The sequence below is a fragment of the Thunnus maccoyii genome, chromosome 11 (genome assembly GCF_910596095.1).
Source record: "Thunnus maccoyii chromosome 11, fThuMac1.1, whole genome shotgun sequence".
Lineage (NCBI taxonomy): Eukaryota > Metazoa > Chordata > Actinopteri > Scombriformes > Scombridae > Thunnus > Thunnus maccoyii.
This window is the reverse complement of record NC_056543.1, coordinates 5,060,968-5,078,889: the sequence shown is the minus strand read 5'-3', so window position 1 is coordinate 5,078,889 and position 17,922 is coordinate 5,060,968. Positions and strand designations below refer to the sequence as shown.

At 38.2% G+C, this 17,922-nt stretch overlaps 1 protein-coding gene across 1 annotated transcript; it reads left to right on the top strand.

The window, feature by feature from the left end:
• The first annotated feature begins 1,343 nt into the window (after nucleotides 1-1,343).
• On the top strand, nucleotides 1,344-16,924 carry tfcp2l1 (transcription factor CP2-like 1). Its single transcript, XM_042426578.1, has 15 exons — nucleotides 1,344-1,488; nucleotides 2,018-2,166; nucleotides 5,208-5,281; nucleotides 8,559-8,664; nucleotides 9,199-9,305; nucleotides 9,462-9,614; nucleotides 9,776-9,886; nucleotides 11,053-11,156; nucleotides 11,580-11,631; nucleotides 11,765-11,858; nucleotides 12,103-12,193; nucleotides 14,229-14,311; nucleotides 14,829-14,971; nucleotides 16,098-16,149; nucleotides 16,269-16,924. The coding sequence occupies exons 1-15, from the start codon at nucleotides 1,430-1,432 to the stop codon at nucleotides 16,304-16,306; spliced, it is 1,416 nt and encodes a 471-aa protein (XP_042282512.1). The 5' UTR covers nucleotides 1,344-1,429; the 3' UTR covers nucleotides 16,307-16,924.
• Nucleotides 16,925-17,922: the final 998 nt, after the last annotated feature.

The following is a 17,922-nucleotide window of genomic DNA, read 5'->3' as shown; positions in this document are numbered from 1 at the left end:
GTGATTTCATTGAGGTAATCCACTGCAAACGGGCCAATTCTTCTTATTTAAGTTAAATGAATGTACAAATTTTACATGTGTGTGTTAATTTGCTCTTTTTACATGATGTTTGTTTTACAAAATGGTATAAAGTTTTGAGTATTGGTACTGAAAATGTTCTCAGCCCTGTACGCTCTTGTCATATATGCCTGTCTGCACTCTACTACGTGACTTTTTTTTCTTTCACAGTTTCGGACCATTAATCAGTCAGGTTTTGTTCTCAAACGAGAAGGGAGGGGGGGTGGAGGGGGGGGGGGGCTGCTTCCCAATTACAGCAGAACTGTAGTTGGCGTGAGGGGAAAGTTCACAAATCACCAAACTGCTGGTTGCTAGCATCTGTTACCACATTGCTGGTCCTATAAAAAAGACAAGATGGTATTCCTTGCAAACTGTTCACTATGCATGTTATACAGCACACTGTCTTTCTTTTGCCTCAATCGCTCATGTAATATTCATACCTGTATTTATATATTTTATTTTATTTGATCTTATTTTATTTTGTTCCCTCATGATAAACTGTACAGAAGGCTTTTTTTTTTTTTGTTAACATCCACCTGTGATAGATTTGCAACAATGTAAAACTGTTTGCTCTAGAAATAAACAGACTTAAGAGTTGATCTGGAGGTTTTCTGGAAGTTCTTTTTTTAGATCTTTCTGTAAGATTTATAAAGAGTCAATCGAAGCTTGCTTCCTATTATCTTCCCCGTGCAGGTTGAACCTTGCTCTGTGACTCCCACCGGGGCACTAGCAGTAGTATTGCCCAGTTGTCCATCCAGTTATGAGCACATGCATCTGAGCGCTGAGGTGTGCTTAGCTGCTCAAACATTAACCTGAGCAGACTTTGAGATGACCCGCTCCTAATCTCTGATCCTTTTGAGGAGCGCTGAAGAGACCAGACAGCAGCAGCATGTTTAAATTACACATGCATGTTGAGATTAAACTGGTATAAAGCAATAGAGGATAATTATATTTACTACCACTCATTTAAAGGCTACTTGCCCCAGTCTTTGTCCCCTGAAACCTGCGTCTGTTCTCGTGTTTGTTTTCCAAACTGTACCTCCAAACATCATTACCCTAAGTGAGTTTAAAGTCTAGCTTTAGGGCCATACTGTTGGCAGAGTCAACAACCGCTCAAATTAAGCAGCTACTAATGCATCAACCCAGCTAGACATTGGTGGTGGGAGGTGTGGCCGCACACTCCGCCTCTCAAAGGTCATCCAAGGTATGCTATTGGTGATGACATCACCGGGGGGGATATAAGAGCTGGGCGGTGAGGTTCGGCTGCAAAAACCTCTCAGCTGAAATCTGAGGAAGCAAGCGAGCCTGTCAAGTCTGTCTCCACATCTTCCCTTGTGGTCCTGGGACATAAGAAGACAACGCACTGGAAAATATGCTGTTCTGCCATTCCCAGCCTGAGTCCTACCACCAGCACTCTGCTAGTTACATTAGGTAAAGCACAAGCCATGTCGACAAGCTTCAGAAACTTGTGGATTTCAGGCATCTGATAAACGTTTTTTCCAACAACAGGTTAAATCAAATAGTCAGTGCAAAGCAGTGATGTTTGATTGACTTGCAGAAGTATCTATAGAGAGAATATGCACAGATGTAGAAGTGCTCATATGGCTTAAAGTTCATTTGAAAATTTGCAGATTTGCAGTGATTCTACCTCCAGCAGCACATTTATTTTGAAAATTCCTTTCATTGTCTCATTTTAAAAGAGCACTGCATTCAAAACCCACATTTAGACTTCACATACAGATCATATAGAGCTCTATTCTTTTACTGCTAATACACTTCAAATGAATTGTGCTAGATGAGAAGCGTTTCTTGTCACAACAACCTTTTGTACCTTTGTTCCTGTGATTAAATGATTAGATAAAAAAAAGAAAACTGGACAGTCACCTTTATTATCTTCCATCTTTTCCTGGGACGTGTCCTCATGCTCGGCTCCTCTTCTTTTCCCTCTGCTCTCTTTCAGAGAGGCCTTGGCGCCTTTCTTGAAAAACGAAGAAGCGAGACTTATGGCAGAAAATGGTGTCAAGAGGACGCCATTCCAGTATATTCTGTGTGCAGCCACCTCGCCGGCTGTGAAACAGCAGGAGGAGACTCTCACTTATCTCAACCAAGGTAGCTATCTGTCCTGCCAGTTGAATGTCCACAGTTGACTAAATGGACTGGAGCTCATTTTGTTGCAGTCCCAGCAGCAGCAGGTTTAGATTAAAGGTCCAGTGTGTAAGATTTAGTAGCATCTAGCAGAACGGACTTGGCAGAAATGGAATATAATATTCATAAGTATGTTTTAATTAGCGTATAATCACCTCAAAATCAGAGTCGTGTATTTTTTTTAGCTTAGAATGAGCCCTTTGTATCTACATAGGGAGTGGATCCTCTTCCACGGAGCCCGTCATGTTGCACCACCATATTCCTACAGTAGCCCAGAACAGACAAACCAAACAGTGGCTCTAGAGAGAGCCTTTTAAGTTTTTTCACAAGTTTCACAGCCAACGTAGGTTCTCCTACACACTGGTCCTTTAAAGCCTGCTGATGTGTCATTTCAAATCTACTAGAGGAGAAGACGTTTAGGATAAATGTTATGATGACTTAAATATGTTCTTGCAATTTGAAACCCTGGAACATAGATGATTGTCTCCAAAAGCCAGAAACCAGAGAGCGTAGACTCGTGTATGGAGTCATCAAGATAATAAACCTGGAACTGTCCAAAAGACAGAGTTTAGTTGACAGATGAGCTTTATTCTACAACAGAATAATCAGAAGCTGATTCTCTTTGCTCTGACTTTTGAACTTCTGGATTTTATGCATCAATGACAGGACTTCAAGTCTAAATTTTCTGGTTATATAGAAGGAAAGAAAGGCCAAAATAATTAAAAAAAAAATTTATGACACTGAAGTTAAAGCATTAAAATGTTAAACCCTGAAAACCATCTGGATTTATGTGGTTTGAATTCCCAACTTTCAAGTTTGTTGCAAGTGGTCCAGTTTCAAAAATGTTTTTCAGGTTCACAAATTAAAATGATTCCAGTGTCCGAGGTTTTTGGTCTCCTCTGAACTTCTCTTTCTTGGATGATGTGACTCAAAGGATGTAACCTGATAGGACAGATGTGATCAATTCCCTCAGACTCGATTGATTATTCTTGGTAGCGGTGCTGTCTGAATTTAACTGATCCAATTTAAAGCAAGCTGACTTTTAGGGGTTCAAGCCTGAAGGGCTGAAAACCTTGTGTTTTTGTGCTGTTTTACTATTTTTCTTCTTCAGAAATACGTTAATTCCCATGAGATGGTAAGTGTGAGAGACATGAGATTTTGCCGATTGATTGGACGTTGTGTGCAAGTGCTGCCCAAAAAATATGACCCTAAACGGCCACATGGTGGCGCTATAACAACGAACTTTAGGTTTTAGCCGATAACTTTTGAACCATAAGCCTCCCAAACAAAATTCTTTTTTTTCCCCTGGAATCTGTAGGTCCATATAAGCCGTGTCCATTTGTGCCTAGATAGATTTTACGCCATTTTGAATTTTTTTGAAAAACACATTTTTGACATCTCCTCCTAAACCGTAGGTCCGATTGCTACTAAATTTTCTGTGGTTCATTATTGGACCAAGCTTATTAAAAGTGTATAATGTATAATGTATAATGTATAATGTATGTATGTATAAAGCTTGTTGATATATCACATTCAGTTTTCAAGATATTGATCAATGAACTTCAAAAGGGCGTGGCTCAATACATAAATAAACCAAAGTCAACAACCGTTATGCTAATCATCACAAAAATTGCAGGATATTTACACAGAACTACCTGAAACATACGCTGAAAGTTTCATTCAAATCGACCACTAGGGGGCACTACAAATGCAAAAAATGGGCGCGTTATAACACAAATCAGAGTATCAATCAGAAATTGTTTGTCCAGTCATTACAAAATTCACAGGATATGTTTCATCACAATGTTGTGTGTAAAATGTGTGTAAAACAATTTTGAAATCGTTCAATAGGAGGCACCACCAGTTCCAAGCACGTGCCTGGGCCTGGAGCCAATTTGGGCATAAATCAAGGACAGTTTGTCCAAACATAATCAAACTTGGTGGATATTTTTGATTAAGCTGTCTGTGTTGGCTTGAACCCCAGAATCGCCACTTGCGGCTATAATTTTTCTTTCCTTCTTTTGTTTTTTTTTGGGGGGTTTTTTAGAGGACTTGAATTTTGAGATCAGAATTTGACAAACTGTATTTGAACTTGAATTTGTGAACCCTAAAAAACTAAACTCCAAGAGCAAATTTTTGAAACCATTTTGAAACCACATAAATTCAAACTGATGGATTTCAAAGTAAAATATTTCAATGCTATAAATTCAGTGTTATCTAAACATCAACATTAAGTATTTTGGCCTTTCTTTGCTTCCATAGATTCCTGACTTTAGGAGACCGTTGTTAAAGGTCACACATAGAAACTGGGCTGTCTGCAACCACCGTGAGATTTGAAAGTCGTTTTCATTTTAAAATGATAAACTGTCCAATCAATGATTTATTCGTGCAACATGAGCTCCTACATGTGTGTAAATATGTCTTGACTTTCATCTTCTAATCTAACTCCCTCCTTCCTTTCTTTTTTTTACCCCTTTTCTACAATTCTGCATTTTCCTTTCTACCTCCCATCACTCTCTACAACTGGAACCTTCTGATTGTTTCTGTCTCTCTTGTTGAACAGTGACATTTTTTACTTGTGCTTTATCTACGCTCTGTTTATCTGCAAGTGTGCCCTGCTTATCTGCTGTACAGTAATTTGTTTGGATTGAACACTTGCTTGTAACATGCAACTTATGGCCAACGATTACATTGCCATGAAAAGATGTGGCATTTACTGATTAGGAGTAAATTACAATCAGGATCTGTAGCTTAGTCTTATGACTAAGCTGAAAAGCATTGACAGTTAGTCTTACAGTGTCCCACTGTAATGATATCCTTGTTATATTAAACCGAATGTATTATATTTAATCAGGATAGAGAAAGTTTTCTTTTGGCTGGCGTTGATATCTGCCTTTAAAAGGTTTCTAATTTGACTCAATCTTTATCTCCACTGCCCCTCTTTTCTGACTGATTTCCCATTTTTCAATTTTAATCAGGTTTTTTTTTAATGTTTTAAAATGTAGGTCAGTCCTACGAAATCCGTATGCTTAACAGAAAACTAGTGGAGTATACAGATATAAGCAGCAAATATGTAAAGGTAGGTGTAAGGTATTATGTTTGTTTTTTGTTTTTTTTTAACTTTCACGTGACCTCTTCCTCTTTCTTCTTTTATCTGTTTTTATGTATCCGTTTCCTGGTTTGTCACAGGTCCCTCGACCCTCCCTTCCACTTCAGGGGTGGGGTGTCGACCTTGGAGAGCTTGGTACTATCACCCAAACTTACCTTTCCTCTGTCCTAGATTTCACACACACACGTACAAACACACACACACACACACAACTGTAACTTCACACTTACATACACACCTTCTCTATGGTTCATCTTAAAGGGCCGTTCCAGTGGTTTTGAATGTTTAAGTCTAATATCTGCCAGTCATTTCCCAAAACATGCAGTAAAAAAAGGTTGATAGAAACAGCAAGATGTAGATGTATTGAACACTTAACTCACATGACTGATCAGCTGTTTGCATCCTCTCAGCCAATAGTAGGTGACAATTACAACCAATTGAAACAAATTCCTGAAGACCTCTCTCCATTTTTCTCTCGTAGATGGCCAAGACAACTGGTTTTATTTCCTTTTCACAACTTCTTCTACTCTGTTTATTACAGCCATGCATAACATAGCCTATACCGCCAACCTCTGACAAAACTACACTTTGCATAACCTAGTTTATTCGCTCAAAACTAATCGATGGAAACGCGCCTAATTCACATTTTCTTCGTTTTTTTTCCTGTCTTGTGACATTTCAAACTAAAATCAGTGCAAACATGTGTTTCATTATGACACATTAGCTATGATGAACAAGTTTTCAAGTCTCTGCGAGTAGATTTTTAATAGTGTACTGAAATGAACTGAAACCAGTGGGCCTCTGGGAGGTAAAAAGGGAAAAAAAATAATTTAGAAATGACAGCAACACTTGCATTAATTGGGAAATGGCTGCTGGTCATGTAAGTTGTAGGATTTTCTGGACTGATTTTGCAAAACCACTGGAGTGATCCTTAAAGATGCCATTCTGCCTCTGTCTGCAATACTGGGACTTCTAGGACATCTGTATACTTGATTTATTTCTGGAAACTTTGTGTTTATTTAATAGAAACATTGCCTTTATGTCATTCTTCTTGCGCACCATTCACTGCTGTCATACACTTTCATTTTCATCATGCAGGTTGTTGTGACATGCACAGCTAATGTATCTTTTAAAGTATTACCTAAATTTCAGACGGGAGTCGAAAGTGACTCCATTTATTGCACACTCACTTAAGAGCAAGGAGAGGTCATTTTATCTCATTTCTGTACGAGTGCATCCACTTGACGTGTCTCTGTCGTCAGGCGTCTGTTGCCTGAGACTGTAATGTTAGCGGTAGCATCCTAGAAACACATGAATGGGACAGGTGGCATCTATGCAAACACATGACGTGCTGGTTCAGGGTTTTTTGAGTTCTGGCGTTCAGTCATGCATGATCGTCCCTCCATAAACATCCCAATGGTACATGTTTTTACAGGTTGTATTCCATGCCCTGGCAGGATTTAAAAAAAGGGTCACTCCTGGGATTTAATATTGCACTTTCATGAAGTTAGAGGACTCACAAGAAGAAAATAAAGGCTTTCTGGGTAACACTTTGCTTTAAGCCCCCTTTTATAAGTAATATATGAAAATTTAATAAATGGTTTATAACACACTATAATGTGGTTATAAGCAGATGTAAAGACATTGGTAAGGGTTTATTAATGTACAGTATTTGTCAACAAGACATTTTTTTAGATTATTGCAACTGTATTTTTACTATTTTCATTCATTATCTGTTTATACATCAGCCTCCACTTATGGTTGCCCACTGGAGGAGTTATAGTACATTAATAAAACACTAATATCTCTAATAACTACATTACAGTGTGTTCTAAACCATTTATTGAATGTTTAGAATAGAGGGACTTACAGTAAAAAGCCCAATCCAAGATAAGCCTGATGACATCACTATGACATCAGAGGATACATAGGGGATATTATACAACCGATGGTCTCAGGCTGAGTACTCCTCGTCACAAGTAAACAAAACTTCATGTGTAAAATTGTTGGAGTGGCCCTTTAATTGAATCCTAATCTATAAACAGGGACAATATTATTTTTGCTGTTGTTTGATTATGCTGACTAGATAAATCATTAGCCAACATTAAGTCGCCCTGCAATAGATGCAGTAAACAGGATTCATACATGGACTGTCTGTGTTCAGGGTTCCCACATGCCTTGAACGTTATCTAAAAAGGTACCCTGTGGAGTTTCTGACCTCTAATAGTGCTACGGATTTGCGTGTTATGCTGTTTTTTTTAATGGGTGGGTCCCGTCTTGTTCGTCGCATGCCTGTGTTGTACAGGAGGGCTGTAATACACCAAGAAACAGGAAAGAAGATGACTGCGAGCTAGTGAACATGGATGTAGACAATGCAGGATTTAAAATGTGTTAAAAATCAGATTAGCAAATGTTTTACGAGGAAGGAAATTTATTCAATACGTCCAGTGAGTTTTGGTGAGTAACACTCAACGTAAACATAAGTTTTGTTTGATTACAAGAAAACTCCACAGGGCACCTTTAAGTCTTCTGAGCTTTGGGACATTAATAGATGGCCTTGAAAGTAGTTTTTGGTGTCAAAATCATTCTTCAACCCAACAAGATCATCAGGCCTCCGTTATATCTGATTCTGATTGTGCCAGACACCCCAAATTTTTAATATCACCAAATAAGACTTTGAAGTGCTTAAAAGGTCCCATAAAATTGTATCATTATTTGCTTAATGGGATGTATTTCCTGGAACAGGTCAGTCAAAAGAGAGAGAGATTTGATAGAATGGGTAGAAAGCCAGGATTACTGAAAAAATTGGTGTTTTCAGTTACATCCACTAGTGCTCTGCAACATCACCACTAAAGAGGCTCTGTTTTCCAGGAACTAGTCATTTTACGGGAGCCTCAAATGTCCATTTCATGGGATCTTGAACTTTATTGTCCAAGTGAGTGTGGGAACCCTGATTTTTAGGCGGGGAGTCACTGTCAGAGCTGCATCTCACAGGTACCACATGTGGCTCATTCACTCCCCCCTCATGAAGTATGACTTCTGTATGTCTGGCAGTAATGGAGATGAAATTCACTCCACCTCCTTACCCTTGCCTCATGAAACTGCCTCAGTATGTTTCAATGAATAAATGAGGGGAGCCTATTCGCACTTTGCCCAACAGTCCGGCTGTTTGGCCACGTGCGAGCTGCCCCCCTGCTCAAGCTGTAGCTGTGCTCCGGCCTAACGCCTGATCCCTGCCTGTCCACAGAGCATTGTGCGCGTGGTGTTTCATGACCGTCGGCTACAGTATATGGAGCACCAGCAGCTGGAGGGATGGAGGTGGAACAGACCGGGAGACCGAATCCTGGATATAGGTGAGCTGATTCTACCAACACATGACCTAAGATACATCATTGATATGACTTCTTTAGGTTTGTATTTTATTCCCCAGTGTGACTTTAACACATGTATTTGTTTATCATGGATGTCCCCAGTGAGAACCAAGCTCTTAATCATGGTTGACCCAATAAGCTGTACAGACTGACTGGTGTATGATGTATTGCTGACCAAAGTACAAGACTCAGGTTGTTCAGAACCATTATTCATTGGCTTTCATATATATTTATAGTTAACATTCCTGGTATTTCTTAAAAGCAGCTATAATTGATATTTTTCATGACAATGTGAAATGTGAGAGGTGTGGCTCGTAGTGATGAACCCCAATGGAGCCCCCAAGTGGCCAAAAAAAAATCAGTTAATGCAGGTTTGACCTTCAATGTTCATTATAAAGTAAGTAACAAACAAAGTAAGGAGACACACACAAACTTTGGCAGAAAATGATGTGTTCAAGCGGGACCTCATCACTCATAGCAAGATGAAAATATGACTGACTGGCTCATAACTTGCAGATATCCCGCTGTCAGTGGGGATACTTGAGCCTCGTTCACACCCTCTGCACCTCAACACCATTGAGTTCGTCTGGGATCCCGTCAAGAACGCGTCTGTTTTCATCCAGGTACAGATAGATTCCAGTCAAACGTATGTGAGAAGCCAGTGTCATACCTTCATATAGCAGAATATTTGAGAGAGAAAATGTTAGTCTCTTAATATATATGTAAGAGACTAACATTAATATATATGTAAGAGACTAACATTTTTCTTCTTTCCTCAGGTGAACTGCATCAGCACTGAGTTCACCCCCAGGAAGCATGGTGGGGAGAAAGGGGTGCCTTTTCGAATCCAGGTGGACTCTTTCACCACCAATGAACAGGGGGAATACATGGAACATGTCCATTCCTCCAGCTGCCAGGTCAAAGTCTTCAAGGTATGAAGCTTGTCTGGCCAACGTCGTCGGCATGTTTGTGTTTCACAAAGTTATACCGTACTTTAATAATCAATTTGGCTGTATGTTTGATCAGGAATGCAACTTCATCTATCTATTAAATGTTTATATATTTCACTTCTAATGTCTAATTTTTCTGAAAGCCAAAAGGAGCTGATCGCAAACTGAAGACAGATAGGGAAAAGATCGATAAAAAGTCCCTACAAGACAAAGAAAAGTATCAACAATCCCATGAGACCACCCTGCTAAAAGAGGTGAGGCATACTGTGTTCTTTCTCTGGCCATGTTACATAACAGAGCAGATCTGAGGAACCTTTGTTTGCTTTCATTATGTCAGTAGTGCTGTAACTTTATTGATCCCACAGTGGTAAATTCTTGTGTTGTCTTGATATTTATCTGATCTCATCAGCACTGAAGACATACAATCATTATGCTTTATTTCATATCTGGTTTCGCTTGACAGTCAGAATGTTTTCCCTCATCTTGTTTTGCTTCCCTGCACACAGGACATTTTAAACCAGTACTACGTCACTGTGTGTTAATATTCATTTTGAGTCATTCTTTATAAACATGTGCTTGCTTTGGTGTTGAGGTCTGTCAATGATTGGGACACTTGGTGCGTCACTTTAGTGTCTCTAAACGTCAAGTGACTCAGCAGTTTCTGCTGAAACTTTTATCTGGTTTGTCATTCAACTCGATGAAAAACAAACCTGATCAGAGATGAAGCAATTAACCGTATACTGAACTGTAGGTTTGCAAGGACATGACAACTGAGAAAAGAGAGGGAGACAATGTTTTCACTTTGGGTTCAAAACAAAGACAGAAAAAAACAATGTTACCAAACATTTATTGCGCAGTACTTTTAGACTGAACTGTCAAAATTTTTAAAGCTGCATTCATTGATTTATTTTTTTGGCCACTGGGGGGCAGCATTACACTCACATATTCTCCCTTTTAAAGTTGTTTTGGCAAATGTTTTTGCAAAAACATGCCAATTCAAAGACCAACATTAGAGTTGTGTTTCTCTGTTTCCTCCTCTACCTAATCCTGAGTGAAAAAACCTTTAGCTGTTCACCAGCTAATTGCAAACTTTGTCTGCTGTTTAGTTCTGGGTAGGTTGTGTAAACAGTTTTGGGTGGGTTTTTAGAGCTTCTGCCTGCTGCAGTAGGAAATGAGGTTGATGAGGGAAGAGATTACAGGCTGGGCAACCAAAATTAGCTAAAAGAGGCTAAAAGGCTCCATAGAGCTGAAGGGAAATGAGTTGGGTGATAACTCTTTGTTGATTTGTGATTAAAAGCAACAACTTTTACATTACACATAGTAATTTGTTCCATTGTTAGTACAGAAATATTGAGTAGTGCAGCTTTAATAATATGGTTTTAATATTTCATCATGGCATTTCTTTGTGCTCTCTCTCAAGTGTTCACCCTGGCCTGATGCCCTGAATCTCACCAGCCACAGCACCAGCAGCACTCCATCTCCAGTTTACCACAGCTCACCAACTTCCTGTAGTTTTGCAGATGGGTGAGTCATCATTCACACTAGTCACCATTTTGTTTGTGCCAACCTAATTTGTCTTGTTAGTAGATAAAGTAGATAGTAGAGCTCTGCAGATAAAGCCGTAGATTAGTGTCAAACCAGTGACAGTTGCATTGGTTTTCAGGTGTGATTAAGACTAAAATATAAAAAAATATTATTTGGTTTGATAGGATTTCAGTAGCTTTGTTGACAAAAGTGATCAAAAGGCAGAGCAATCTGTGAGAATATTAGTGATGGAGCTCCCTCTATAGGTGCTTACCAGGATTACTCCAGAATCCTGAGAAGAAAACTAGACTCTTTGGTCATTAAAAGAGCAGACAGATGTGTTTCAGAGTAATAACAAACAAACACAATACTCAACCAATGACCCCAATCTGTTCTTTCTTCCTCATGTGCATGTTTGTGTAGCAACTGTTCTCCAAACCAGCAAGGGGAGCTGCTCATGCCCGGCTGCTCTGATGTAAGTAACGGGGAACAGTGCAGTGTGAAAGTGTTAATGTTGCTCTCTTATTCCTTTTAGGCCATTATTTGGAGACAGTGGATGCTGTGCTGCTATATTCATTTCAAGGGCTCTTCTTCTTTTTGACATGTAGCACCTTCTGCCATCGTCCTCGCCGCAGGACACTCAGCAGTGGCTGCACCGTCACAGGTTCTCGCCTTTCTCAAGGCTCTTCACCAGCTTCTCAGGTAACATGGGGGGTAAAAAAAAAATCACATTTTGATCCATGGAACAAATAGAGACTCAATCATAGGAAAACATTTTGAGGACTTCTCTGAATTACACTTTCTGTAAAATCTATAGCTTTTTGGAAGAGATAAGACTAAGAAAGAAGTGATTTCTGTTGGTTTGTCCATCCCAGCATCAGATGAGTTTACAGGGACACATAGAGCAGGCCAGGAAGCAGAACCAGATTTTCTAATGTTGTTGCAGGTGCTGATCTATTGAGGATGAGCAGGGAGGATCTGATCCAGATCTGCGGCCCAGCTGATGGTATTCGCCTCTTTAACACGGTGAAAGGAAGGTGAGACATCAGAATCAGATTTATTGGCCCAATATGTTTATCCATACATGGAATTTCACTCTGGTTTCTTGTGGTTCTCAAAGCACTCACACACAACAATACACACAGCCAGAACAAGGACAACAAATCTGAACAAAAATCAGTGAATATACACATATTACTGTTATTCACAAGGAAGTAGGTGAAAAATAGATACATAAATATGGAAACAACAAATTTACAACAACATACAATGTCTATAGTAGGGATGTACAGAGGGCCCAGTATTTGTATTTGTATCTGTATTTGTTGAGACAGCAAAATTATTTGTATTTGTATTTGAATAAAAGTGGAAAGAGGCTTAAAAATCCTTTTTGTTTTTTTTTACGCCTCTAATTTTAGAAAATTAAAGTGTTAGAATAAGTGTTCATTTGACATGTTTTTTTTTTTTTCCCGAAAACAAATAATTTTTTAAATATTTGTATGAAACAAATATTCGTATAAAACCCACTATTTGTGCTTTGCCGAATAATGTATTTATATTCGGGCACACCGCTAATCTATATACAGGTAAAACAGTTTCTGTAAATTGTAAATAGGATGCAAATAGTGCAAAGGTGTGTGAGAGTGCAGGGAAGTGTGAGTGCTGAATGTAATGTAATAAATAATTATATATATATATATATATATATATATATATAATTTCCAGGTACATAGGATGATTTTGTGTTACAGGGTTATTATACAGCAACTGATTTAACTGTTCATCAGTGTGACGGCGTGCACAAAGAACCTGATCCTGTGTTCTGGTTAAATACATTAACATTTAATTAAAATACATTTCTAAGTGCTCAGACATACTACGTGTGTTTCGTGCAGCGGCTACATTTGGTTTGTTCATGGAAAAATGGATGCAGGGATTTTATTTTATTTTTTTTATTTATTTTTTATTTATTTGTTTGTTTATTTAACAGGGACAGTGCACATTAATAAACATTGCTGTAAATGCGCCAGAGTTAGCCAAGAGGCTATTTTTCATCTGTAGTCCCCTGGACAGATGTTACAGAGTCGCCCTAAAAACAGAATATGAAAATGAGATTGAAATTACAAAAAAGGTACTGAGGTCTTTTATGAGCATGCAGAACAATTAATAAAATGAAGAAAGAAGAACATATATAATATTAATAAAAAACATCATTCAGGACATCCTTAAAATACACAACACAGACTCATGATACAAGATATGCAAGACAATAAATACATGAGGATATTAATGTTAATAGAAGAGTAGATTGAATAAGACCACACTGAGCTGCATTGTTAGACACTAACTAGAACATGCAAAGCAGAAGCACAGATACAAAAATCATACACAGTTTATGTAAAATACATAAATTAGTCTGACACAATAAAAGCAAAACCACAAAACGACATGCATGCAGGTACATGAAGGCAGACTGGCGGTAGCAAGATAGCGACGGGTGACAGTAGACAGCAAGGGAAGTTCAGCACAGACAGACTGAGGACAGCAAGGTGCAACTAAGTCTTAGTGCTGACAGAGCTGAGTACTAATTAACCATTTCTTTAAATGAGCTCTAAATGAACTACATGTGCCCAGTTCTCTAATAGTTGCTGGGATTGAGGTCCATTCTAGTTCAGCTTTAACAGACTGACTGAAGGTACTTTTTCTCTCTTGTGAACCCATATGCAGTTGTTCTTATGTTGACGTGATGATGATAATGAAAAAGGGATGTTGTTGCTGCTTCATTAGACACAGCAGGGTTATAAGAAACTGGAAGGTGTGAAATTTATATCATCAATGCTAATGTGACTCAGATCTCCTTCTGTTAAGATGACGTATCCTGACAAGCCCAAGTAGCTGCTAAGACAACGCCCATCAGTCTTTCCCCGAAACGTGTTTAGTTTCCTTCAAAGTCCTTCCCTTTTCTGTGCCTATAATACAGTAGATTACAAACTGGGAAAGCTGATGCAATATTATCCAATCAAAAATAAACACAACACCTGAATTTAAGTCCTGAAATCTCGTATTTTCCAGGTATATACAGCCCCGTCTTACCATCTACGTGTGTCAGCAGCAGGTCAGAAATCAACCTGTCATCAAGCCGGGAGGTGTCGACAGTAAGTGCACATACTGTATAATATGATTCTTATTATTGTCTTCTTATTGTATGCCACATATACTGTATGAACATGTACAATAAGTAGAAGAGTTACTCTGCAAGCTTGTTTAAATTGGTGTGTAATCATGATTTTTTTGTACTGTATTCCTTCATATGTGTACAGTCCAGAATGGAGATCTATGCAGGAGTCATGTGATTAATTCTGACCATATTGATTAGGCCATCTCTTATGTCGGATTCATTTAAACACTCCTTACAGTTCCTACATTTTTTAACATAATTTGAATGGTGTTATCATTTATTTTGTGATCAAGGCATCATGGAATTTTATGAGGAAGTGTTTTACAGATCTAAATTCTCTGTGGAAGTAGTGAAATAACAGGAAATGTTTACAAATAAGCCACCATACAGCAAAATAGCACAATATCACAACATTTTGAAAATTAATAATGTGATCTAATGAAGTCATGGAGCTGTACATGAAGCCCTCTTGTCTCCGTTGACTTTCCCTGCAGTCTACCACGCTCTGTACCTGGACGAGCTGACGCTGCTGGACCTGTCTGAAAAGATCGCAGCGCTGTACAGCATCACTCCTCAGCAAATTACACACATCTACAGACAGAAACCCAGCGGGATCCATGTCTTAGTCTCTGACGAGGTATCTGTCACTAACACTTAAAAACTCCATTTACAGCCTTTTACAGATAAGTGTTCACGCTTGTTTAGCACTGTTGAACTGGATTAATACCTGACATAACGGGTTGATGGCTGTCCTGTTACTTATGGTGTAGGCTTTTATTTATAGTCAGGATTTCATCCGTTAATAGCAACACTAGACAGGTTGGTAATTTCTGAATAATTTACCAATAATTTCCAACACGTGTCCTGGAAAGAACTCTTTGGTGTTAATTACATGGAAACTAGAGAATGTGTTCAGCTGGTATACTTAATTCCCAATATTTGCCTGCATAAGTTCTCTTTTAGACAGACAGGGAACATCAGTTAATCTTAAAAAAAACTTGAAATGTGTCTACAAGAAAGTATACAATCAAAAAAACATGGAGTAAATTACGAGTAAATGGAAAAAAAAAAATCTTTCAGGGACTGTTTTCCTTTTAAGCAGCAACAATTTACAAAGATCTTTTCCTGGAGACCCCTTGGAAATTAAATGAAATGGAAAATATCCTGAAATTATGGACCTGTACAATAAAGCATTACCCAGATGTATTGTACATGATCAGGCCTTATTGTCCATTAATTATATTCCTCACAGTAACTGCGATTACATTATTATAACCAGGTATCTGTCTCATTACTGAATACGAGTACTGAGGAGCAGCAGATTACTCATCATCAGTCTCCACCAGCATCAGAAACATCAGCAGACAGTTTTTGCAGTATCAACACATTATAGATCTCCCTTTTGACCTGTTCCTGCTGCTACTTCAATATAGTAAAAATAGAAAAGGAAGGACATCCTTTCGCCAATTTCGTGTGACGAAGATTGAGACATTTCAGGGTCATGACAGACACATGTAACCCTGCAGAGATACAGCAACCAGGTTTTTGTTCCCCAAGTGAAAAAAAACAATGGCATCCAGAATTACAGCCCTAGATTTACAGAAACAATAAAAAGTACAAGCTCCACTGGTAAAGCTTTTCTCCTGAGCTGACTATTTAGCAGTTCTAGGGGTGTTTCAGACGATGCTACCTGCTACCTGCAGGCGGACATTTTTAGAGTTTTGATATGCAGCATTTTGTAAAAGTCGATCTGTTCATTTCAGATGGTGCAGAACTTCAGGGAGGAGACAAGCTTCATTATCAGCACTATAAGCGGTCAGTATTTTTTATAGACAACCATTAATTTCACTACTTCCTGTTAAACATTTCTTATCCATCCATCCTGTGTAGCAAGATTATTCTTAAATGATCTTTTACTTGTTTTTGTGACCCAGGTGAAAACACAGACGGCTACCACATCGTGTTGAAATGAGCAACGCCAGGAGCTTCACAGTTTCAGCTTAGAAATCAGTGGAATTGTACAGATTGTATATAAAAGTCTCTCTAGATGGAGATATGTGACATTTACTAAGATTTACAGTACAATAAATTGCTCTTAAGCTTTCAGTTTACTGTTGATCTTGTTGTTTTGTTTGGTTTTCTTTAATTTTCCTGTTTTATGTGTATTTTTGTGAAGGTACTGATTCATGTTTGAAAAGCCTTGTAATTAGTGGTAAACTGTGCTGTATTACTTGTCCGTGTGTGTATGTACATTTCTTGCTTACAGACCATTAAATGCAAGTCAATGACTATTAGGAGTAAATATCACATATGACGATGCAGACGAATAGAAAAGACAAATGAACAAAACTGTATTATCTTGTTTTAATGCAATGCAATGTTGCTGCTCTGTGTTCATGCTTGTCCCAAATATGAAATGATGTGATGTAGTCTACTGACTGTTTCTGTTGCATATAGTATGTTTGTTATACAGCCTCTTTCCGAGATGAAGTGTAATGTAAAATTTGGAAGAAGTGAGATGTTTATGCACATAAGCCTATTTTATGTTTAAACAGAGGCTCTATGCTGCAGTTTGGAGGATGATTTTCACCGCCATGGCTCTATGTGTATTTCATTTAAAATAAAGTATTTTGCACTGTTTTCTATAGGTCCTCACAGCTGACTTTATTTAGATATGTGAAAATGCCTGTTAGACTGCGAGTAAAACTAGGAACAAATATGGCCTAATTAACTGTTGGTGATGCTTTAGATCACAGCATAATTATTACAAATTTACAGTGTAGTTTTTTGTACTAACAATGTACCAGAACAGTATGCACCGATACATACATGTTTGTACAAGGAAACATGGGAAGAAGGGGGTAACAATTCAGTAATTAAGAAATAAATTATACTGTTGGTATTTTTAACTAGGGTACCTTTTCTAATATTACAGGGTAGTATAAAAACTAATGAGCAACAAAGCTGGAAGTTTGGCGGAAGATGGTGTAACAAGTTCTGGAGCACTTTATAAATTTGAGTACAGAATGTAGAAAAGCTGTTTTTTTATGAGAAGGTTTCTACAGTAAATACAGCTGAACTGAAAACAGCCAAGGCAGGTGTAGATGATTATATGTCACAGTGTAACTGTCATGGACTTTCAGCTTTGTTGCTCTGTAATGGTCATACAGTATCCTGTCATATCAGAATAGATACAGTTATAAAATACTATCAGTATAAATTCTCTTATAATTTTACCCCCAAATGCCAGACTGTTGTTCAGTAGGTTCTGTACCTTGTAATATTAGAATAGATACCCATTAAAAATACCTGCTGTATAAATTATTTTTAAGTTCCCAGATTGTTACCCCCTTATTCTGTAAACTAACATCTTGTTCCCTTGTACAGACATGTATTTATAATAACACTGTATGTTGCGGGCCGTGATCTAAAGCATTACCCAACTGTTTTATGTGAATGCTGTACATGCAAAGCAGTCCACGGTCATGTAGACCGTGTGTTTATAAAAGATCAAACAGACACTTCTCCCCAGCATCATCAAATTCATATTCAAATTCAAGCTACAAATGTTCAGAGCAAGAGGTATGG